Consider the following 24,418-nt stretch of genomic DNA (forward strand, 5'->3'; position numbering starts at 1 on the left):
TCTAGGCACCTAGGTTTTTTTTTTTTTTTTTTTTTTTTAGTTAAAAAAAAATTAAAAAAAATATTTTAAGTGTTAATAATTGTAAAGTGTTTAATATTGTAAGTCTTTACACTTTAATAGTTAAATATTTAATACTTATTAAGTTATTAGTTATTATTTATTATTTATTAATTATTAGTGCATTACTTATTAGTTTAATTTAGTTATTACTTATTATTTTATTATGTTATTACTTATTAGTTATTTTTTATTATTAGAGTATTAGTTAATACATTATAACATTAATAGTTTAAATGTTTTAGATTTATAATTTTTTTTAATAAAAAAAAAAAAAAAAAAAAAAAAAAAAACCAGCCGGCCGGCCTAGGTGGCCCAGGCGGGCTAGGCGGCCTAGGCGCCCAGCCGCGGAGGAAGCCGATTTCGGCCTTCCTCGACGCGGCCGGGCGCCGCCTAGCGCCTAGGCGCGATTTTTGTAACACTGGTTTTAAGTGAAGCTCCCTTCTAATTTGAGATAATTTTTGATTGATAATTAAATATATTTTGTACGGAGAAATATTGTTGTTAACTTGTTATTATTAAATAATTGCAGGACTGCTATTTCAAAAAAATAATAATAATTACAGGACTTTACTGTTATACGGAGTAGTATTTTATCATCTGAGATTGAAAAATTTATTCATAATTTGGCCGCCTGTATTAAATGATTGGTTGGCCTCCGTAGTGCAGAATGGGATCGGATACAATGTTGATGTTGACTGAGTAGTGAGTGCTGCCATAGTGCCATGTAACATCCGTGATCATCTAATTAAGCTCTCTTCCCTTGACGGATTTGTTTGTAACATATGGTCCGTTATGTCTCCTGTCTTAAGGAGCTTGTGAAAGGAAGTAAACCGTGACATATATTTTAATAATGCATTCATTGCAATGATATAGATACTTACTTATTTCTCATAATCTTACATTTACTAGCCACCACAATCACACTCAAGCTTTCACTATTGGACTATGCTCCGAGAACTAAGGACTTGCTACATACTCGTGACTTTGGGAAGAGAAACGTGGAAGAAAGAACAATTTCGAAATGCATGCATGGATTGTTTTTTACAAAAATTTGCAATACTATACATGATTGGGAGTGTAGTACGTTGATATATATTTTAGATTTAGATTTCTATTTAGAAAGTGAAGAGATTGTTATTGTAGTTATAATGGCCTAGTAATAATGTTGAGTTTGAAGCAATTTAATCGCTCCTACTACTTCTTTAAGCGCGTTTTAATTTGTTCGAATGGCATTTCGAAGAGTGATTATAGTAGTCGCAAATGGAGTTAATAAAATTAATTTTAATTTATTAGTCACTATTTTTTATACAGCAATAAATATACAACACAACTTCACAAATTAAAGGAACTTCATAGTCACCCTACAATTATTATTTTTTTAGAAAAAATTTAAACTAATAGAAGTATTTATTTTGTAATAAATTAATAATCCTTGAATTAAATAGATTAACTGGGATGAGATGTATGTGCATTATTGAGAAGTGAGTAGCAGTAGGTAGCGTATGGTTGATTTGAGTGGGGATGTTTGGGGGCATTGATGAGGCTTGCGCAGCCAAAACGTACCCCACAAACCACAACATGTATGTTTGCAATTAAATAGCCAAAATTTTCAAAGATGGATTGCGGAGAAAATAAGCAGACTTCATGCATGCACCATCAATGATCAACGTAACAGTCTAACCCCAGATATTTTGAGATTACAGGGATATATACACACTACTTCACTAAAATAACCTCATATAAAATTTTTTTTTAAAAAAATAGATTACATTAATTACCATTGATATTAAGGTGGCAGTGTACATCATCTCTTAGAGCATCCTCAAAAGTATGTAAATAAGGTGAGTTTAAAAAGGAAGCTCTCTGCTGCCAAGCGTTTAAAAAAATAAAAAAATTAATCTTAGTACAAATGGCATGTGAAGAGCATACACTTACCTATGTGAGTCCATAAGATATATTTAAGTTAAACTAAATATTTAGCATCACAATTTATATTATTAGATTTCAATTTAATTATTTTGTATATTTGATTTTGTTGGTGGTTGAATCATTAGTGATTAGTCTAACGCAACAAATATGAATAAGTGATCCAATTGAATTGCAAATTATGGTGAGTATGCATTAGTGTAAAAATGAGTAAATAATAGCAATTGAATGATAATTATATTGATGAAAGGTAAAGCAAGCTAAAGTCACCTGGAGCATGTTGGAAATGAATATTTTGTGATCTTTTGAAACATTTGAATTATTAAGGAGTGAAATACCTCGTGGTTCGATGACATCACATATGAGTTTATAAGTATAAAATTCAAGTATGAAACATATTTAAAAAGAATCATGTTACATTTTTTACTAAAATTATTTTTTAATAATTACTGATTAGTGTGTCATCATTTTATTAATTATTTTTATATCAAATTATGATGTTGACTCTTTATTATACAAACCAAAATGGAAAAAATAAAAATAAAAATAAAGCAATCCAATTCAATAAAAGAAGAAGGTAGAAAAAAGGCAGTTTAAAAAAGACAAGGAAGAAAGCTCCAACCATAGCCAACATCTTCTGACTTTGGCAACTAAAATAGATTGGACATTTTTCGATATAAATAAATGAGAGAAAGTGACACATACTCCCCACCCCCTCCCCCTTAAGGCCTTAACTCATCAAAATTTCACATTTAACCCCTGAACATTTCATTTTTTTTATACTTTTAACCTCCTCCCTCCTCTATTATCCGTATTCTAGAGCTGTCAGAAAGAGGCCAAACCCGAATACCCGATGAGTTAGACCCATTTAAACTAGCTTTAAACTGATCGGGTTAAATATTTTTTTTTCAGTTGATCTATTTAGCCCAGCAATCCAATATGTGATAGACCGATTTACAAAATATAACTTGGACAAAAACGACCGAGTTGATCCGTTTTGACATATCTCTATCGCCCTCATCCTCCCAATATCAGTGTAATACCAAAACTACCCCCAAGGTGACTAGGCCCCATTAAGTCCAACAATTTTCCAGACTTTTTTTTTTTTTCAAATATCCAAAAACTAAAAATAAAAACAGCAACTCTTTTCCATAACATTCATTGAGTTTAGAATTCGTGTAGATTTGGATATATTTTGACTGATTCCCTCATTGGGCAGAAGTAAAACCAAACCATAGTCAATCCCTATTGAAATCATCACAACATCATTTCATAACCAAAAAACAATATACGATCACTAAATATCAAAATTCTATTGCTTATGCAGCTCGATCTATTTATCACTTCCATGCGCTAAATATGGTGCAATAAGTTGCCAGAGCGAGAGCAATGCAAAGTTCAACGTAACAAATTAAACAATGTTAGATCCATATAAATATAATAAAGCTTGTCAAGAGAACAAAAAAGTATCGTTAGATCCTCAAGAGATGGTAGGTGGTACTTAAATGGAAGATGGTTGAGGAAGCAAGGGGGTTAATAAGTATAAGAAAACTGAGATGAAGGGCGTTAAGTGTAAGCATTTGGTGTAGTGTTGTTTTCTTTATAAAAAAAATGAAGCAGGCCGGCAGGGAGGTGATCGATGCACATTATTGGCGGATTTATATATATATATTATGTGTCTGTAAGGGTAAAGAGCAGACTTTTGGTCGGTTGACCAACTGCCGCAGATTGAGAAATGGCGATTCCTCCGGCGGGCAAGCGTGTCCAAGAGATCTCCGCCGAGGCGGCGGAGCCGCCGCCGCGTTTCTTCGTCAAGGATAACGGATTTGGAGGTGGTGTTTCTTCCGCCCAGGTAGCTGATATCCCGGTCATCGATCTCAATCTGCTTCTTGGGACTGACCCAGATGCCAAAGAAGCTGAATTTACCAGATTCAAATCAGCTCTCAACTTCTGGGGTTGCTTCCAGGTCTTCTTTACTCCATCCAACACTTCATTATTTTAGATATAATATCCCTCTCCCACATTTTATCTGTCATACTTAATAGTTATTGATCACATTTTATCTGTCATACTTAATAGTCATTGATCAAACTAACTCTTTCTTGGCTTATTTCTATTAGCATTTTCTTATAATTTTTAAATTTGATTTTTTGTGTTTAATAGTATTTTAAAGTAGTTTCTAAATATATAAATTTTACATTTTAATTCTAAACTTAATATTATGAAAAATTAAATTGTAAATAACTTTAGTCAAGTCTCGTTAACCGAATCCGACACATAAAATAGGACGGAAGGAGTAATTGACAAGTTAATTTTAATTAATAGTATGTGTTGAATAAATCATATCTTATGACTCTAATTACAAAGAAATAGAAATCAGTCTAAGTTGTTCATAACTGATATAAGTTTTTTTTTACTATTAATTGTTACTTTTTTTTATTCCTAACTTGTAGTTGATTGGTCATGGAATGTCAAATTTATTTCTTGAGAAAGTACGAGGTGTGGGCAAGGAGTTCTTTTCTCTACCAATGAAAGAAAAAGAAAAGTATGTTCGATCAACCCAAAGTCCTGAAGGGTATGGGAATGACTCCGTACTTGCAGAGAACCAAATATTAGATTGGTGTGATCGACTATTTCTCAAAATCTACCCCCAAAATCAAACAGATCTTCACTTTTGGCCTCAAACTCCTCCTGACTTCAGGTATACTTGGGAATGTTACGTTGTTTCATATGTACATTGAATAATTTTATATATGTACAATTGCATATAAATTAAATATGATGTTATTTTTTTTTTTATATCATAACCATCACACTTTTTTTTTTTAAAACTCCAATAAATCGAGATAGACACATTATCGAATCACATAAATCTTTTGTTGCTTACTTATTTTCCGTCATTGTTCTAAATTTCTGTTCGCGTTAATCTCAATTCAAACTTTGATCACCTCATGTTATAGATCCATATCATGCATGTGTCAATTTATGGTATTTTTGTGATTTTCAGTGAAATAATGCATGAATATAGCAGAAAGATGAAGGGTTTGGTAGATGAGTTGTTAAAGATGATGGCAAAATCATTAGATATAGAAGAAGATGGTTTGTTGAATCTGATTGGGGATGAACCGACATTGGAAGCAAGGTTCAATTTCTACCCAAAGTGCCCAAAAGCAGATTGGATTTTAGGGGTTAAAGCTCATGCAGATTCATCGGCATTCACCATTCTCCTGCAAGACAAAGAAGTTGAAGGACTTCAAGTTCTCATGGACGGCAAGTGGTATAGTGTCCCGGTATTGCCTCATGCCTTAGTGGTCAACCTCGGAGATCAAATGCAGGTATGCTTTAGTTATGTTATATTTTTAGTTCAACTAAATAGGCTATTGATTCAGATATATTTATACGGATATAAATTTGGTTCGAATATAAAATGTAAAAATTTTACATATATTAGACTTAAAATAATTAAACATTTTTAGTTGGACTGCACATTTATGTTTATATTATATTTATGCTCACACAGCTAATGAGTAATGGGATGCTGAAGAGCCTGGTTCATAGAGCAGCGGTGAGTTCAACACAAGAAAGGATGAGCTTGGCCGTGTTTTTCACGCCGGATGCCGACAAAGAGATCGGGCCGGCTGAGGGTTTGGTAAATGCGGAGAGGCCAAGATTGTATAGGAGTGTGAAGAATTACAGGGTGATCAATATGAAGTGTTTTCAGAGTGGGGAAATACCCATTGATACTCTCAAAATTTGAGTACTTCAACTTTCCTTCAATATTGAATGGCTTGGGTAGTGATTATTTCTTAGGTTGTTATACTGGAGTTCGCAGGTTTGGTATCCTATACATAGATGGAGAGAGGCCACTATTGTATAGGAGTATGGAAAACTATAGTGAGATCAAAATGAAGTGTTCTTGGAATGGACAAATTAAAGCTAAGCCGAGGGTTTGGTATCCTATACATAAGATGGAGAGAGGCCACTATTGTATAGGAGTGTGGAAAACTATAGGCGAGATCAACATGAAGTGTTCTCGGAATTGAATGGACAAATAGCCATTAATAGATGATACTCTAGATATCTTACAAAAAGCAATTTCTGGAAACAAGATTTGTATTAACATTTTAAAAACTATTTTCTCCCATTTATGCAACTATTTGTTATGGATGGCAATTCAACTCAACCACCACAACAAAAAAATCGGTTTCCACCTTAATCAGAACAGATAATTTTTTCAGGGAATGAAGAGGGGATGGGAAGAGCTTTCTCATCCCGCCGAGAACAAGGAAGGGATGGGGACAACATTCCAACCCCGATTCCTGAAATTATATATATATATATATATATATATAAAAGTAAATTGAATGAAAAAAATTGTTTTATTTAAGAGCTTGAATTTGGACATTTTGTAATTGGTATTTGGTTATGGAATTAACATTTGAACAATTTTAATATATAAGTATTGTTTAATGTTTTAAAGTATTTGATATTACTTCTATTTGAAATAATTGGAAGAATGTTAGAATAATTAGATATTTAAATATATCAATTTACAAATTAATTATATATTTAAAAGAGTATATATTATTTTAGACTCAACCAAAAAATTGGGACGAGAAATCTCTGTTCTTAAAAAATCTCCGCAAGGATGGATATGAGCGTCCATCCCCGTTGGGGAACTGAAAATGGGAATTGAATTCGGAGGCGGGACACCCCATTCCATTCAATCGAATCAATCCCTTCTATTTGTTTATGCATGTAGGTCGGACTATATACGTATAGTAATTTTTAAAATGGGAATACATACAATGTTTCCACAAATTAAAGTTGAAAACAATTCTTGCCAGTACCATTTCGGTTGAATCTGTCGCATAAGATATTTTTTGTGTGATTTATCTCAAATGTGTGATTTGTGAGCTATTACAAATGAGTGAAGTTTATTCAATGTATACGCTTGGATAATGACTAAGTGTTATCTTGCCACCTAAATAAAACAAGTTACATTTACTCTAATTCTCCAACTACTTATTTTTAAAATTTTCATACTATATTTTTTATTTTTCAGATAAGAGGTGAGAAATGTACACGTAAAAACTAATAGGTTTTCTGATCCCTTCATCAGTTTTTCACAATTGTTATACCATAGACTAGGATTTATATTGCATTGTGAACCCTGATAAAAAAAAATATGTGTCTGCAATTAACACATTATGTACTTACAATTAACAATTTCTGTAAATGTAAACAAATTAAAGGTACATATTATGATAACTACAGACACATAAATTATTAACTGCAGGTACAAAATATGTTAATTGTAGACACATAGCATATTGATTAACATGTTATGTGTATACAATTAACATATTTTGTACCTGCAATTAATAATTTATGTGTCATGTTATGTGTCTGTAATTACCATGTAATGTGCCTTTGATAAATTTATTTACAGATATATAAATGATTAACTGTAAGTACAGAATGTTTTAATTGGGTACAGAATTTTAAAATTATTTTTAGAACATGGTCCACATTACAAAGTAGACCATGGTCCATACTCCATAGTATAATTTGCACCTTTTCCATTCAATAAAAAACACCCTAATTTTAAGAAATTGCTAATCAAAGGAATTCTTGAAAATTTAAAGATGCATTATTGCATTTTAATGTTTTATAACCCAATTTGGGAAAAAACAAAGTTTGTTTGAAATAAAATTTCACAAATTAGTTCAGATTTAAAAAGATGCACATATTAGTTTAACCCACCCACACCAAAAGTAATTTTAAAGCACCTTTTAAAATACAAAGGATGGTGACCAATAAAATCTTATTTAATTCCTTATTTGGTCCACTGTCGCAATCAATTACCCAATCTCCTAACTATTAATGTTACTAGTTTCCAGTAAATTAAGATTAAAATCTACTGATACAGTCAGTAATACCCAACCTCATGGGCAAAATATCCTTATAAATATTACCATTTTTCTCATAAATAACAATTAATTAATTTAACCCTAACTATTTATTACACTTTTTCTAATAAATAACTTTTCAACTCCTAAATATTATACTTGTATTTAAAAATATTATACTTTCCCTAACAAACAATTTATTTCTAATTAATATTCCTTATATTTGTACAGACGGTGTAAAAAGAGACTTACCTTATGTATTGGTAATTTAGTCTGCATCTCCAAAAATGGAAAGGCAATAATTTTCGAACACTTTCCTTGTAATCATATCATTATTAACCTTAAAAAGTTAAAACCAAACCTTATAAAAGAAAACCCACGCTCTAATTCGCTATTCATTTGATCAAAATCATATATTATTACAACGAAGTTTCTCTCTGGCCCTCTTTGTGATGGGCAGGTTTTCTGGAGTTGCAGTTCTAGCTCTTATCTGTATGGCGAGCCAATCACCGATCAGCGCAGGGGACGATGACGATGAGACACCGGAGCCCAGGAAGTGTAAAATCCCTGATCTGTCCCTAGGAAGTTGGGTTTACGATCAGTATTTCCCGTACTATGATACACCAGAGTGTCCTTTCATACAGAAGCAATTTAGGTGTGATACAAATGGGAGGCCGGACAAAGAGTACTCGAAATATAAGTGGCAGCCCTTTGGGTGCAAAATGAACAGGTAGAATTTTTGATTAGTTGATGTTTTATTGAGGAATATAGATAATCTGTGTTTGATTTGGGGCGGAGTGGGAATTTTATGTGTGTGCAGCTTTTATGGGGCGGAATTTCGGGAGATTTTGAAGGGGAAGAAGATGATGTTCGTAGGGGATTCGCTGAGTAATAATCAATGGCAGTCCCTTACTTGTATGCTTCACGTGTTACACCTGGAATCGGATGCAGCTGCTAACTATACTTTAAACAGAGTTGGGGAAGTTTCTAATTTCACACTCACTGTAAGATATATGTGATTTCTTAAAATCCTCCTCGTACTATATATATGTGTGTATCTATTGGGCTCTGCAATTTTGATCAAGATTGGGAATTAATTGCAGACGTACAATGCTTCCATCTTTTACCACCGGCGCATGTTTCTTGTTGATCTTGACAAGGAAAACGGCGAGAGAATATTGAAGCTTGACTCCATTAGTGAAGGTACCCATTGGAAGGAGATGGACTTTCTCATCTTCGACACTTGGCACTGGTGGCTTCACACCGGCCGGAAACAAGCGTAAGATTTTTTATTTTTTTTTGGGTGATCTTGGGTGGAGGTGGAGGTGGAGGTCGAAAGAGTCAAGTTTAACTGGTTCGTACCTTATAAGTTATAACTCTAATCAGCAAAGAGTTAAACCAAACTAGATTGTCTTGACCAGCTCAAATTAAGAAAACTAAATTGTTGTTTTTGTTATAAATGGACTTGTAACTTTATTGTTATCAAATAATTAGACAAATTGGCTGGGATTGACTTTTTTTTCTTTCTTTTTTTTTTTAATTGCAGATGGGATTGGGTCAGAGAGGGAAACGTGACATACAAAGACGGAGATCGGGTAGTTTTATATACAAAAGCACTTAAAACTTGGGCAAAATGGGTCGACTCGGAGGTAGACACGAACAAGACCAAAGTGTTCTTCCAAGGAGTTTCTCCTGACCATTGGCAAGAGTAAGTTCATTTTCCTCTGTAAATTAAAATTAATTAATTCTACAATAAAAAAAAATTCGGGCTAATCCCAAAAATCCATCGTGTGACATGTCTCAACTGTTTCGTGGCACAAATATTAGTGGTGTCAATGGATCTCAACCGAAGACCTGCATAGGAGAAAAATTACCAAACACTAAAGAAGGATGCACACTCCCAGCAGAAGAGGTGCTAGAGGGGGTTCTAAAAAACATGACCAAACTGGTGTACTTGCTGGACATTACTAAATTGTCACAGATCAGACCAGACGGGCACCCGTCGGTTTACGGCGTGGGAGGGCACATCAGCCCTGACTGCACTCACTGGTGCCTGCCCGGAGTCCCTGATGCATGGAATCAACTCTTGTACTCTGCTATTACTGAAATTCTCGCCGCCGAGAAAAATGGCATTATTATTTCCAGTGCCACATTTCCTGCATTATTCTTCTCTATTTTATATACATTGTTTTCGTTGTGGTGGTGAGAATCAGATTCTCTGAACCCAACGAGGTACAGGAATCAAAAGCCCACAAAGAATGTATACTCATATCTAGGCTATAATTGCATAGTTTCAACTATTTCATTTAGGAATAAGTGGTGCATTCTTCACTTTATTAAAATTTATTAGTTTGTTTTTTCGCTTTGGTTTATAGTGGATCGTTTAAACCAATATATAATAAATGTTCATTTTTAATATACTGAAAGTTCGTTTTTAAATAATATACTAAATAATTAATCTTTAATATATAAAAAATAACTTTCAAAAAATTAACATTTAATATACCAAGCATAGATCCTCAGTATAACAAAAAAGAACTTAAGATGGACAGGTTCATAATATAATGATTGTTATTTCACATGTCCATCAATCACTTGGTTACAAAAAATAAAACTAAAAATAAAAATTCCAAAAAAATATATTAGTTTTGAATAGGTAGATGGTGTGGGTTTCATTAAAAATAAAATAAAATAAAATAAAAGATGGTGTGGGTTGGGTTGTTATGCTGGACCCATGTCTACCTTGCAATGTGGACTTGGGTCTACATTCACATACATTATACTCTACATTCACACTTTGTAAACTCTACATTCACACATTACATGATTATATGTTTAGTAACTATATTGCCACTGTTATGCATTCAGACATTCAAAACTCTATATTCACAGGTCCTATACTCCATATTCACAACTTGAGAACTCCATATTCACACATTACATGGCTACAAGTTGGTAGAACTTCTTAACTCTATTACATATTAACACATGCATAACTCTACATTCACGATTTCTATACTCCATATTCACAATTTGAAACCTCCACATTCACACATTTCTGGGCAACTCTACATTCACACAATCATAAATCTACATTCACACTTTAAAACCTTTACATTCACACATTTTTGGACAACTCTATATTCAACATACGTTTACTAATTAAAAATAATAAAAAAAAAAGACAAAAACGACATAGTTTTGGACCCAGGTCCACCTTGGACCTGGGTCCACAACATAATTTGCCGTGTGGGTTCTGCTAGGCAATTTAGTTTTGAAAACCGTACCAACATGACATTAACCCTATCCGTTAGGCTAGAAGTGAGGCCCACGGGGTTTACGACTTTACGCCCCACCAGCTACACTATATTTTAATTTATCGCCACACATGTAAGACACTACGTGATATTTTTGTCCTGTCTATGACCGCAAATTATATCGTGGAGCATGGTCCACAATGCATTATGCACCATAATCATAACTGATATTGCAGTTGTGTTGAACGGATACTGCAGTTGTGTTGAAAAGATACTGCATTTGTGTTGAAAGGAAACTGCAGTTGCACGGAATAGAGGTCGTTCATCCGTTCAACACAACTGCAGTTTCAGATGAATGACATGGCCTCTGTTCCGCACAATTGCAGTTCCTTTTCAACACAACTGCAGTATCCTTTCAACACAACTACAATATCCTTTCAACACAACTGCAGTATCAACCATGACCCATGATCCACACTCCACAATGCATTGTGGACCATGGTCCACAGTATAAGGACTGGTCTATGACCACAAAATAAATAAATAAAAGAAAAACTAAGGAAAATAATAATCTTTCGTTTGGGTGAACGAGAAAAATTTGTAATCACTATAATAGATAAACCCAATCTATGATTTAGCTATCCTAATCCTTATACCATGAACCAAGGTTCATATTACACTGTGAACCATGATTTATGTGTATGTATTTTGTAATTGTAATTTGTTGTGTATTACGTTATAGAATTCTATATCTTAAAGTATGAGTTTTGTATTTGAAACAAATTAATAATTGTGTATTATGTCATGAATTTTTGTGTCTTATGTTTTAAAATTTTATATCTATGAACACAAATTATGTACACAAATCATATTTGAAAAATAAGTAAATTTATAGCATGTGTGTGTCTTATATTATGAAATTATGTACTTTACGGGTAAATTTTGTACCTCGTCTTTTTAATTCAGGGTCCATAATCTTATACCATGTGCCTTGTGTTGTGATTTTTTATGTTTTGTGTTATGAAATTCCGTATTTTACAAATATGAATTATGTTCATGCTCGTTGTTTCAATTCAGGAATCATAATGCTATGTAGACCATGGTCCCATGATATAAATTGCCATGATTTAGGTAGGTACGACTCCCTATATAAAGTCTTTCAACATATCATTTGTCTTAAGACAAATTATATCTAGGAACTTTGTGCAAAATGATGTCATTTATGAAGTGTCAATTAATGGATCATATTTAATAATTTCAGTATGTACTGTGTTCATAATATTTTTTTTTTATATTTATAAACATAAACCTTAATGTCTTTAAACACTAAACTAAATATACATCATATACAAATATCTCCATTCAGTTTGTAGTGTACTTATAATAGTCATAAAAACAAAGCTTAATGATGTATATTTATAAAAATAATCTCCCTTTTCTCCTTATTTTCAGCAATCATGAGTTGTTGATATATACCAAAATGCATGGATCAAATCCTCACTTTTTTCTTATGAGATCATGTTCTCACCTTCATATCAATCCTCATTTTTTAACTTCTTGTAATAGTGTTATTGTTCTAGGGGTTAAAACTGTATTTATTTTAAAGAGTTAGAGGTGTATATTATAATGTTAAAAGGTTAGGAACTAAAACAACTAGTAAGGACCATTTGAAAGACAACTAAAATTGCATCTCTCTCTAAAGCTTTATTATATATACTATATACACATGTGTTTCTGTATATGTATTATATATTTTTAGAATAATGCTCAAATAGGCCGCTGTATTACACACGAATATGAAATTGGGTCATTGAACTAAAAAAAAAAGTTCACTAAACAATGTAAATTATGTAATTAAACAAAAATTAACTTGTTTGACCGGTTACTGCTGACGTGTCCGTTATTTTTTAAAAAAAATATTTTTTTTATTTTAAATACACTCTATTTCTATTTCTTAAATAAACCAAATACTAGAATAACATTCATAAAGTCAATTATTTTAGCGAACCAAACAATATCATACAATTTATTTTCTATTTCTTGCATATTTCATTCCCTATGAAATTGTATTTCTATTCTTTTAAAATTCATTTCGTAAACTAAACATGTTATTATGAGTAGAGAGTATTTATCTGTGAGATGGTGACATCAAGCAAAGCATCATAAGGAATCATGATGGAGACAATAACTAACATTCCCCTTAGAGCATGCTCGTGTTTTTTCACAAAATTTTAAGGTTCCATGTAGGATACAGGGTATGCCGGGGGGGGGGGGGGGGGGGGGGGGAAGGGCGAGATAAAAGAAAAATTGAAAAGAAAAAATAAAAAATATTGCTGCTTTTAATTACACGTGACACGTGCAGCTAACGCGCACTTACAACAAAGAAAAGTTTTTTCTTGTAGTACAGTGAAGCGCACAAAAAACTTACATTTGCTGTAATTCAATTTTATTCTTTCTCCTCCAACTCAATCTACAAACTTGAGAAAATTATGAAAGAAGTTCTGATGGGCTTTCTCTAATCACATTCTTTCTCACCTACCATTATTATACAAATAATTAAAATTATTTTTACTTGTCCCCACGATGCATGGGCTCTGCGTTATATAAACCGTGTATGTTGCTTCATTTTCAATTAATAAAATGAAATATTTAATCCTTTAAAAAATGAAATATTTAATAAAGAAATTAATACATTAATTAAAAATTGTAATTATCAGGTCTAATTTTACATATTTAACTTATAATGACATAAATTAATTTCCAAGTAATTACGAATTAATAAGTACAAAACAGTTGTGGTGTATATCAAGTGTCATATATATTAACAGGTAAGGTAGTATTTGAAAATTAAGGTAAACTCAACCTAGTTAGATTGTTAACTTAATAGCAATAATGTTATAAGTTTGACTTTCAATGGGAGCAGCATATTGGTATTTTTAGTTGTTATTGACAAAGTTACAAGTTCCTCTTGGCAATCATGTAGTAGTTACGGGTTTTCTTCGTCACTCAAAAAAATATTTAAAGATTTTTTTTATTTAATTAGCATTATTAGCATTTTCCCGTGAAATATAAATTTTTATAAAAATACTCTTGGAACATTATTAGTGTTTTTTCTAGGAAAAGAATGATTTCTTTGATTAATGAGAAAACTCACAACTGTTATTCAAAAGTGTGCTTTGGGTGAAACTTGCTTCAATGGAATAAATCAACCCCTTGTGCCCATAGCTGGCCGGACAATTATCACAATAAATTAAACTTTTTTTTAAAAAATAATACTGACTCTATTACAATGTTATATGCTTATACCTACTTTCTCAACCTTTTAAGGAAGCAATTTGATGTCACTGAACCACAAGATTCTTGACACAGTAAATTAAACTTGAAAATTTATGATTATTAAATTAATTCTCTGACTAACTAAGTAAAGGTTGCGAAGAAAAAAAATGGGTTCTGGCCAGTGAGGAGTATTTTATACCCAGAAGTGAGGACTGAGATGACAGATAGATAATGGCGGTCAACGTCAAAAAAAGCATACGACTTCCAGCTAATAAATCTGACTCAATTATCCCTTTGCAAAAAGCATTTCAATTGTACAGTATATATGTCACGCTACTTCATGCGGACCCTGCTTGCTTCTTAGCCGATACTTTTCCATATACTACTCCGTTCCAAAATGGTTGTTTGGTTCGTTTAACGATACTTAACTGAAGTAATTTTTAATTCAATTTTTCATAATATTAAGTTTAGCATTAATATATAAAATTTATATATTTAGAAACTACATTAAAAGTACTATTAAACACAAAAAATTAAATTTAAAAATAATAAAAAATTACTAAAGAAAATAAGCAAAGAAGAAAGAGTTGGTTTGACCAATGAATAGTAAATAGGACAGGTAAAATGGGACAGAGGGAGTAATACACTATCAATTTTAAAACTGAAACATAGCGTTATATCATTACATTTATATTTTCTTCTTTTACATCTCTAGTTTCATCTCATTTTTAATTCTAATAAAAATTAATTAATTAATAAATGAATAACAGTCAAATAATCCATGAACTACACATGAAACCAGGTCCAATACTAACTTGGCTGTTAACATTTTAAAATATTTTTTAATTAACAATTTAAATAAAATAATTGTTAAACGTTACGTCAACAGTGGACATGGAGTGTTGATTCCTTTTAGCTTAATTCTTAGTTTGTTTATGGAGCGAATTGAATTTATTTTTTTTGAGTTAGATAGTCAAATTATATTTTCGTGTGTAGTTAATACTTAATTGGCCCTTATTCTATTATTAATTTAAAAAAAAAAAAACCATCTTTGCCAAATAAATGATTAGCTAGACCATAAATTTTACTGCCAAAATTAACAAATATCTATTATGGGCATCCTCAATATGGATAATTTTTTGAGCTACGTGCCAACTAAGAGAGATGGGAGAAAAAGAAGTATGAAAAAAAAAAAGGAAAAAAGAAAAAGTAAATTTGACGCACAAAGAAAAAGAAAATAAAAAAACTACACGCGTGGGGTTGGGTGTGCATGTGCCGCAAATACGTATCGTTGTGCCTGCCTTTGATGTTCCTCTCTTATGCGGATCTCACAAAAAATTAAAGTCTTACATGGAGATTTTGGTCTTCTCTTTTTTCTACACGATTTAAAATATAGGTATTTAATAGTTTTAAAATTCACTAAATAAATAAAAAGTATTGTAATATTGTACTTTTTTTTTTGAATACTACTGACTCTATTACAATATAGTATCTGTTCATAACTACTTTATCAACCTATATTAAAGCACAAGAATCAGTAAACCCACCACTTCCCATATAAAGGGAAGGGTTTGATGCCACTAAACCACGTGCAATAGTACGTACGGCGGATGTATCATATTAAACGCGTTCCGCCATCATTTTGTTGGAATCCAAAACTTTGTGAGCCACCCATCGTTTATAAAAGTAATAAAACGACTATTCATATTTTCTTTTAGTTTATATAATTTGTTTTTATTAATACGATATGCTTCTCTTCTTTTTTTTTTTTCATGAAAAAAATGAGTAAAAAAATTAAAAATTTACATTTTATTTCTTTTAAAATTGGTAATTTAGTACTCCGTAGCCTGTATTAGAATTTGAAATGTTGATGCCAATAGAATCAAAAAAATTTAAACCTTTTCAAAAAAAAAAAAAAATTAAACCGAAAAAAGTTTCTAATTTTTTACAAATATTTTTGAAGTTATTATTATTATTATTATTATTATTATTATTATTATTATTATTATTATTATTATTATTATTATTATACCCAATTTGGTATAGGCATAACAAATCATCAAGCCTATTTTTTTCATCAATAAGCCAAAATAAAATAGGCGCATTTAAAAAAAAATCTCATTTAATTTTGATTAATCCACCAGGTGGATAGAAAATAAAAGTTGTTTAACTACAAGTATATTAACAGTGAAATTGTGTGCCATATATCAAGGGCTTCAATTCTTTTATGATGGGATAAGGAGTATAATAGACTAATAGAGTGCTTCTTAAAAAGTGACTTTGTTGCTGTGGCAATGCATAATATTGTCAGTTCATATATAACGTTACGCTGGGAAAATGTTTCTTGATCAAACAAAATACCCAGTAGATCTTATTAAGTATAAAACAAATTAGTTTCAAAATTGAAAAGAGGAAAAAAAAAAAAAAACTTGACTTAGTTATAGGTTGGTTGCCTTTGTTCAATTCTCCCCTTTTGTCCTCTATAGAGGAAGGAAGCTTGAAGCTTCCTCTCTTGAGCATATATATAATATATAAACATAAAATGTGCAGTCTAACTATCAGCTTAAACTTTTAGTTGAGATGTAACACATGTTTCAATTTGATATCAGGTAACCTTTTATTCAGTTTTCGGATAATATTAACCTACCATTTGAGTGATTTGACTATCTTGGTGGTCGATAAAATCAACAATTATCTTTCATCATATTAAAATTATAGACATAAAATACCATACCATAAAGTTTGCCGGGAAGTACTAATGGGGGGCCTTTGCCCCCTCCTTTGCACCCAAAAAAAAAAAAATAAATAAAAAAATTTGCAGGGAAGTATTATTAAGAGGGAAAATGACAAGATTCATAACGAAGAGAGAGATTTTTAATTTGAATAATGAAGAGTGGAGGACGATGGTCCAATTCTGCAATCCATGCATTATTTGGAAAACGCGTAAACTAAGTAAACAATGAAACGTGATTGGCTTAGAAGCTCATTCAATTCTCTATGACCCCATTACATACACTCCCGTCAACTATAATGAAATTAAAATAATCTTTCTTTACAATTAGTCAATTACCCCCTCCGATCCGATCCTGTCCTTTCATGGCAGCTCATTGGCGGCCATTAATATACTGTGGAAAGAAAGCATATAAGACGACGACACAAGTCTTATAAATATTTATTATGTTCTCACTTAATATCTTTATCATATATTCATATCATACTATATATTAATCAATATATACCTATGATTTCAACGATTCGTGGGGTGAGACCGTACGAATCTTTAAAATCTAGCCAGTCATCGCAGTATAATAATAATAATAATAATAATAATAATAATAATAACAATAATAAGTTTTTGGATTAATTTTTTATTCAATTTAATGATATGATGAACTAAGTGGATGGTCTTAAGTTAATTGTTTCAATTTCTCCTTTTTTTTTTCTTTCCCTCATATCTCTCTCTCTCTCTCGATCTCTTTTATAGTTGGAACATTTTTCTTATAAATTTAAATTTATTTTATATTATTTGAAAAAAAATCAAATAAGTTATTTAACAACACACAATAATATAATTAAAATATTAAACTTGAATAAAAATAATGTGTAATATATTAACTCATTAAACAAGTTAAATTTATTTAACCAAACCAAATATTTGACTGTTCCTAGTAAAAATGCTGACATGCGATTAAAATTTTTAAAAAGTAATTTTTCTTTTTAACTTTTGCTGATGACATGGATAACTTTATTATGTGAAAAAAATTAAAATAAAAAAAGTGAATGTAGTGTTAGCTTCTTGGTTGCCTTTACCCCCTCCTTTGCTTTTGCCAAAGACGAATAGAGAATGCTCTTCATATTTTGTTTTTGGAGGCGAGGGTTTTGTCTCTTCGTCTTTGACTAGGGACGAAGATCAATCGAAGATGTAGGTCTAATTGTTATATTAGAAATTTATTTTATTTTCTACTTTTACAATCACATATTTACATAAGCGTTTGTTTTTATGTAATGAACCACATAGGCAATGTAATTGGTTGGAAATGGAATCAATGAATTTTTAGTTTGACTTGAGAGTTAATTATAGTTTTTTAAAAATTAGGTGACCGATTTGAATGATTTATTTAACTATTTTCTATGTTTTAATATATCGAGAAAGAAAGATGTAATCATTCTAAAACATTAGCCTGGTTTCACAGAAATTGATGTAAACAATACTTGAGTTACATATAGCAAAAACAATTATTTGAATCATATCCTCTCAAGGGAAGTATCTCATACCCCAAACATATAGCAAAAACAATTATTTTAATCCTTACGTGCCAAGCTGCCGTTGACCAGTCCAAGGGGCATGCAACGTTGTTTTCATGCCAATAAAGTAAAACAGCCTTTCTCTGTTTAATTAACTTTTTTTTTTTTCCTTGTTTGAACACTCCAGAAAAAAACAAGAAAAATAATAATTCCAAAGTATTATTGTCCGGCATTAGAAAGCTATTACCCTGTTTGCAAAACCAACTTTATGGAATACCAAAATGATGGCCATAATTTGAAGATAATTATAAAATTTGGAATCAATATGCAAGGGTAAATTAGTAATTTTTTGAGTGACAAGAGAAATCAACAGCTATTATCAAATGATGTACGTGTATTGAGTAAACATTATTTTTGTATAATAGTACGTAAACTATACAAAAGAGGGATATATAGATTAATAATTTACCACTTCTAAGATAAAAATTCACCATTTATTAGTACACATGATGATTTGGTTAATTATACTCATTATTGTAGCCAACAATCTCTCATTGTCATTATTATTAACAAGAGCACTAAAACGTAATGATAAGATTTTTATCTGTTGGCACTGCACGATCTCTAATTAATCAAATTAACCATGTAATTGGCTTTACTAATAACTAATTATTATTTGATGGGTCTGATGAAAAACTATAATATTATGCAGTAATAATAATGTGGTGTACATGGAGCGCTACAGGGGTCTTCTTGACCAGCTAATAAAGTCAATAGTGAATAGTTATAAAACTACATTTTGCATGGGCGGTCTTATAAAGCAGATGTGACCCCCGCAATAAAAAGATTCATGCATCTTTACTGCTCGATGTCGCAATATCTCTAGTACTCATTGAGAGAGAGCCTGGATCTCAAAAATGAAAATACTATGTCTTAAGATCCAATACAATAATAATCAAGTATCAAGAGAAAGAAACAATAATAATAATGTAATGATATTGGAACTCTTGTTTGTATATGTTTTTTTTTTTTTTGGAAATGTGTTTTTTTTTTTAAAGAAATTTTTAATGGTTTTTGAATCATGAATCATCGAATATGTATTCAAATAATTATATGTATATTTTTTTTTTCTGAATTTTGTTATTTGATTTTTTTTTCTGATTATGTATACTCGTATTGATATCTAGCTAATTTGTAATTTTTTTTTTCTATTTTTGTTTGTTTTTCACTTATTTGTTTTGAATTATTGTCAGATTAGTATGTAACTATGTATATGTGTATGTAAATATACGTATATAATGTGTATGTATAATGTATAATACATATGTCTGATTATTTTAATGGATACTATGTGCAGTTTGTTAAATTAACTGATGAATGTTATCCATTAGTTTAATAAAGTAATTTTGTTCGCAATTTAATACTTTATTTCAGTTATGGAAAAAATTCTTTAAATGAAAATTTATTTTTGATGAACAATCTAGCCAAAGGTTGTGTAGAAATTTTAAGATGTTCTTTACTTTTTGATTCCACCGGACAAAATTTTTACTTTTGGCCATGGGAATAAGTGTGTATTTGAACATAGTTTTACTATTTATACAAAATAAAATTATGTATGCTAGTCTTGACCAATGCAAGAAAAGGATGTGGGGCAACACAAGCAAGTATAACTTATACCCAAGTGATGTATGTTCTTGTGAGCTTGAATTGTCTTCGCTTGTGGGATATCGTAGCTAGTAAGACCATGGCTTATCTTGGTCCTGTTTGGTAAATGACTGTTAACTGATGATTGGGTTGGCTGTTTGGGTTAGAAGGTATGATTTATTGATAACATTGGCTGGTTGTAGAAAGTTGTTTGATAAATTAGCTGTTTGGTATAATTTCTTTTCTCAAAAAGCTAATTGAAAAAGGCTGTTTTGAGTAGCATTTTGAATTTTAGCATTTTGGAGTTACAAAAAGCTTATTAACCAAACACTTATATTAAGTAGTAATTTTTTAACAAAGTCAAACAACTAATAGTGGTCAAATAAGCCAAAATTGGCTAATAGTCTGATTATTTACCAAATAGGGCCCTTGTCTATTAATGGACTATTAATATTGGGATTGTTTACATTGTAGTATCTGCAACCTATTGAAGCATAAAGAGTCAAATCGCCTTTACTGAGCATAATTACAATAAAATGAAGTAAAAAGTGAAAGTTATTTTATTAATATGCGATCATTATCCCAGTTATTATATTTCTATACAAGTGAAGTGTCAAGTGTCCCTTGAAGTATTGAAGAGCTAATATTGTTGTGTATATATATAGGCTCAGATATTTCATTTGTAAGATGTAAAACTGGAGAATACATATATCAATAAAATCTTTCCCCTCTCTCCATATTCTCTCTGTATATTTTCTCTTATCGTTTCTTGCAATTTCTTCAGTTTTATAACATATATAATGTTATTTTCTTATTTTATAGCTTAGGAATAAAAAAATATAAATTTTAATTTTATTAAAAAGGTTGTTGTAATCACTTTATCTTGTCATAAACACTAAACGTACTATAGGTGATGTGACAGAAGATTAATTTGTAAATTCTAACCCATTTTTCCTTTTAAATCCAAACAAAGAGAAAATAAGATCACATTTAATTTTCTATTATGCATTTTTAGTCATTCAACCACACTAATGGTTAGAATTATTATAAAAAGAGTTTGGTTAGTTCTTTTTATCTGTTAACTATAAAGTTATAAATTTTAACTTTTAGTAGGAGTAATCTTACAAAGCAATATTTTCTATTGAATTGCTTAATTATGAATAACTTAAACTACTTAAAATTTTAATGGCCATTTGATACAAGAATCACAACTGAAGATTTACATAAAGCACACCAAACTATATAATGAACGACATAAATTTGTTTCTATGCTCATGAAAATGTAAATCAGTTTAGAGTCAACATTCGAATCCCAACATGCTGCCAGAAACAAGTCTTATTAGTATTCGTCTACCAATATTTTATTTTAAAAATGTTTTAATTAACCTTAACCATTGGGGTGGGGTCCATTTCACTCCCTATCTACCCGAGTTAAGATTCCCCATCTCCCATAAATGAATATGCTAGCCTCCATTCTGGCTTTTCTACATATACATACATGTGCAATTATCGTTTCCGCGTTTATATAATCACGAAGCTGAGCCAAAGGCAAAGACAAAGTGGGCAACGACTGAGCTCACTCACCTCCCTTCCCGAATTGCAGTAATGGAAACCCAACTCAGCCCACCTTTTCTCCCCAGAAACCTTCCATTTCTCTGCATCCTCTGTTCTCTTCAGCTTCTTCTTCTCTCACCCTCTCTTTTAGCTGCCACCCCCAAGCTCCATCAACAAGAAGGTGCTGCAAATTCCCCCATTTTCTTCCCATTTCACGCGTTTTGTTTTCTTGGAAATTAAAAGCTAGCCGTATATGTAGCACAAGAATTCTCGCAGATGGGTTATTGCAAGCTTATTCTTTTCTTTCTGTGGTTTAATTTCGGTTTTTTTTTTTGTTTGGTTGCAGTGATAGCACTTAAAGAGATCGCTAAAAAGTTTGGGAAAACGGACTGGAATTTCAGCAAGGATCCTTGCAGTGGAGTAGAGAGTTGGAGCCCCAAAATTCCAAGAAAAAGCTTCGAGACTACTGTTACCTGCGATTGCTCTTTTGATAACAACGCCACCTGTCACATCACTGCCATGTATGCGCACTATCTCCTCTTTACGTGCAGTATTATTATCTGATTTTTTGCGTATATACCCAACAAGGTTGTGTCGTTCCCTGTTCTGAAAAGCAAATTCCCATTCTTGGTCGGCCTAAAGAGCATGCTGGGTATGCTTAATTTTGGCTGTCTGGTGCGAGGTTGAGAGAATTTTTATGTTTTTTTTTTTTGACATTTTTATTAGATTCCACGCGGCTAATGAGCTGTTGAGTCATCTTAATTTATTATTTCTATAAATTTTATTGGGGGGTCGGGATATAGGACCCAAAGATTTCGCCTTTTGTGATGAGAACTAAGAGTTTGACTATCAAATGAATGCATTTAATTGTCTGAGGAGTTCTCATTCCACTCCATGAAGTGTAGAGTTTACAGATTCTAGAAGAAGGCTTACTGCTACAGCTTGGTTGACTCAATAGTAAGTCAACATTTTGCAGCCCACCGCCGGCATCCAGCTGTATAATGGATGGGAACTCAGTTATCCCTTCCCAGTATTATAGTTTTATTATTATTATTATTATTATTTGTTGTCACATTTTTAATGTTACTTAAATTATAATATTTCCAGCATTGATTCTCTGTCAGGGATTCAGATTTCAGGAAAGGCAGATGCATGATTAAGCTAATGATGAATAAAAAACTTGACTGTCCTATACTAGTTTGATTTTCTGCTTGAGCTTAAGAACTTTGCTGGTTTACATTCTTGAATGGTTCTAATATGAATGGACTGATGGTGTGGTGGTAAACAATTACTGCAGAGCTTTGAAGTCGCAAAATTTTTCAGCCGGTGTTCCACCCGAGTTTGCAAAGTTCCATCACCTCAAGAGCTTGTAAGTCTATTCCAATGCGGTGGAGGAGCATGCTAACTTCTTTGTGCTAGCTATAATTATATTGCATTGTTTTATGCAGGGATCTCAGTCGCAATTATCTGAATGGCTCGATACCACAACAGTGGGCGTCAATGCGCTTGCTTGATCTGTAATATTCTTTCCTGCCCTGATACTGTTCTTTGCTCTATATAATCTACAGTACTGTATATAATATGGTTGTATTTTGTACATGCAGCTCCTTTATGGGGAACCGATTATCGGGACCATTTCCTAAAGTCCTCACCAGAATCACTACTCTCAGGAACCTGTATGTGAATCTTTTTTTGATTTTTGGAAAATTTCATTTCTTTATTAAGTCAATACATAAATAATGTTTGTTTCTGCTTTGCTTTGTGTTATGGTCTTTTTATATTTGCACCAAATGATTGTAGTAATAGAGCTCAAGTTCCGCACTAGCTTTATCCAGTTTTTATATTCTGAATTTTTTTATTCACAGGAGCATAGAAGGAAATAACTTTTCAGGAACCATTCCCTCAGAAATTGGAAACTTGATTCATCTTGAGAAACTGTACTTTTTCTTCACCTTACTCATGGACATTCCTTCTTCAAACTGACCTTAAAAAGTCTTCTTTCTTGTTCGTTTCTACTAATGTTATTTCTTTATTTCTTTTTAGCACCCTATCATCAAATGCATTTACAGGAAATCTGCCATCCACATTTGGCAAGCTGAAGAACTTAACTGATATGTGAGCATTCAATATTTGATTTTTTTTTTTTTGGCTGTCTGATAATGCAGGAATGCCATTTTAATGTCATAACTAAGTTCTTTCTATATATTTTTAGGAGGATTAGTGACAATAACTTCACTGGAAAGATACCCGATTTCATTGGCAACTGGACAAACATTGAGAAACTGTAAGCTTTCCTGTACTTTTTTGTGATATTCATAGAACTTTCACCTCTGTAAATGCGTTTAGGTTTAATTGAGGAATCTGAAACCTTAAAAGTTCTGACCTTTACAGCATATTCCCCCCCCCCCCCCCCCCCCCCCCCCCCCCCCCCCCCCCCCCCCCCCCCCCCCCCCCCCCCCCCCCCCCCCCCCCCCCCCCCCCCCCCCCCCCCCCCCCCCCCCCCCCCCCCCCCCCCCCCCCCCCCCCCCCCCCCCCCCCCCCCCC

At 32.0% G+C, this 24,418-nt stretch overlaps 3 protein-coding genes across 3 annotated transcripts in view; all 3 read left to right on the top strand.

Annotated features, from left to right (window-relative positions):
* Positions 1–3,700: 3,700 nt before the first annotated feature.
* Positions 3,701–5,789, top strand: LOC116011340 (probable 2-oxoglutarate-dependent dioxygenase ANS). The gene is made up of 4 exons (XM_031250890.1): positions 3,701–3,952; positions 4,440–4,687; positions 4,994–5,321; positions 5,507–5,789. The coding sequence occupies exons 1-4, from the start codon at positions 3,722–3,724 to the stop codon at positions 5,741–5,743; spliced, it is 1,044 nt and encodes a 347-aa protein (XP_031106750.1). The 5' UTR covers positions 3,701–3,721; the 3' UTR covers positions 5,744–5,789.
* Positions 5,790–8,301: 2,512 nt separating this feature from the next.
* On the top strand, positions 8,302–10,292 carry LOC116007860 (protein trichome birefringence-like 43). Its single transcript, XM_031248530.1, has 5 exons — positions 8,302–8,628; positions 8,719–8,902; positions 9,002–9,177; positions 9,445–9,606; positions 9,726–10,292. The coding sequence occupies exons 1-5, from the start codon at positions 8,351–8,353 to the stop codon at positions 10,102–10,104; spliced, it is 1,179 nt and encodes a 392-aa protein (XP_031104390.1). The 5' UTR covers positions 8,302–8,350; the 3' UTR covers positions 10,105–10,292.
* An 11,540-nt stretch (positions 10,293–21,832) lies between these two features.
* Positions 21,833–24,418, top strand: part of LOC116010103 (probable LRR receptor-like serine/threonine-protein kinase At1g07650) — an 8,584-nt gene continuing 5,998 nt past the window's right edge. The window contains exons 1-8 of the mRNA XM_031249366.1: positions 21,833–22,055; positions 22,221–22,395; positions 23,172–23,243; positions 23,323–23,391; positions 23,479–23,550; positions 23,740–23,811; positions 23,918–23,989; positions 24,087–24,158. Coding sequence (XP_031105226.1) covers positions 21,926–22,055; positions 22,221–22,395; positions 23,172–23,243; positions 23,323–23,391; positions 23,479–23,550; positions 23,740–23,811; positions 23,918–23,989; positions 24,087–24,158 — 734 coding nt within the window. The 5' untranslated portion in view covers positions 21,833–21,925. The remainder of the gene's footprint in view (positions 22,056–22,220; positions 22,396–23,171; positions 23,244–23,322; positions 23,392–23,478; positions 23,551–23,739; positions 23,812–23,917; positions 23,990–24,086; positions 24,159–24,418) is intronic.

The sequence above is a fragment of the Ipomoea triloba genome, chromosome 2, assembly GCF_003576645.1.
Source record: "Ipomoea triloba cultivar NCNSP0323 chromosome 2, ASM357664v1".
Lineage (NCBI taxonomy): Eukaryota > Viridiplantae > Streptophyta > Magnoliopsida > Solanales > Convolvulaceae > Ipomoea > Ipomoea triloba.

Excerpts from the sequence above, each read along its gene's own strand:
- LOC116011340 (XM_031250890.1), top strand. The coding sequence starts at position 3,722 with ATGGCGATTCCTCCGGCGGGCAAGCGTGTCCAAGAGATCTCCGCCGAG. Across the intron at positions 4,688-4,993 it reads CAAACTCCTCCTGACTTCAG|TGAAATAATGCATGAATATA; the intron begins GTATACTTGGGA and ends TGTGATTTTCAG. Across the intron at positions 5,322-5,506 it reads ACCTCGGAGATCAAATGCAG|CTAATGAGTAATGGGATGCT; the intron begins GTATGCTTTAGT and ends ATGCTCACACAG.
- LOC116007860 (XM_031248530.1), top strand. The coding sequence starts at position 8,351 with ATGGGCAGGTTTTCTGGAGTTGCAGTTCTAGCTCTTATCTGTATGGCG. Across the intron at positions 8,629-8,718 it reads TTTGGGTGCAAAATGAACAG|CTTTTATGGGGCGGAATTTC; the intron begins GTAGAATTTTTG and ends ATGTGTGTGCAG. Across the intron at positions 9,178-9,444 it reads CACACCGGCCGGAAACAAGC|ATGGGATTGGGTCAGAGAGG; the intron begins GTAAGATTTTTT and ends TTTTAATTGCAG.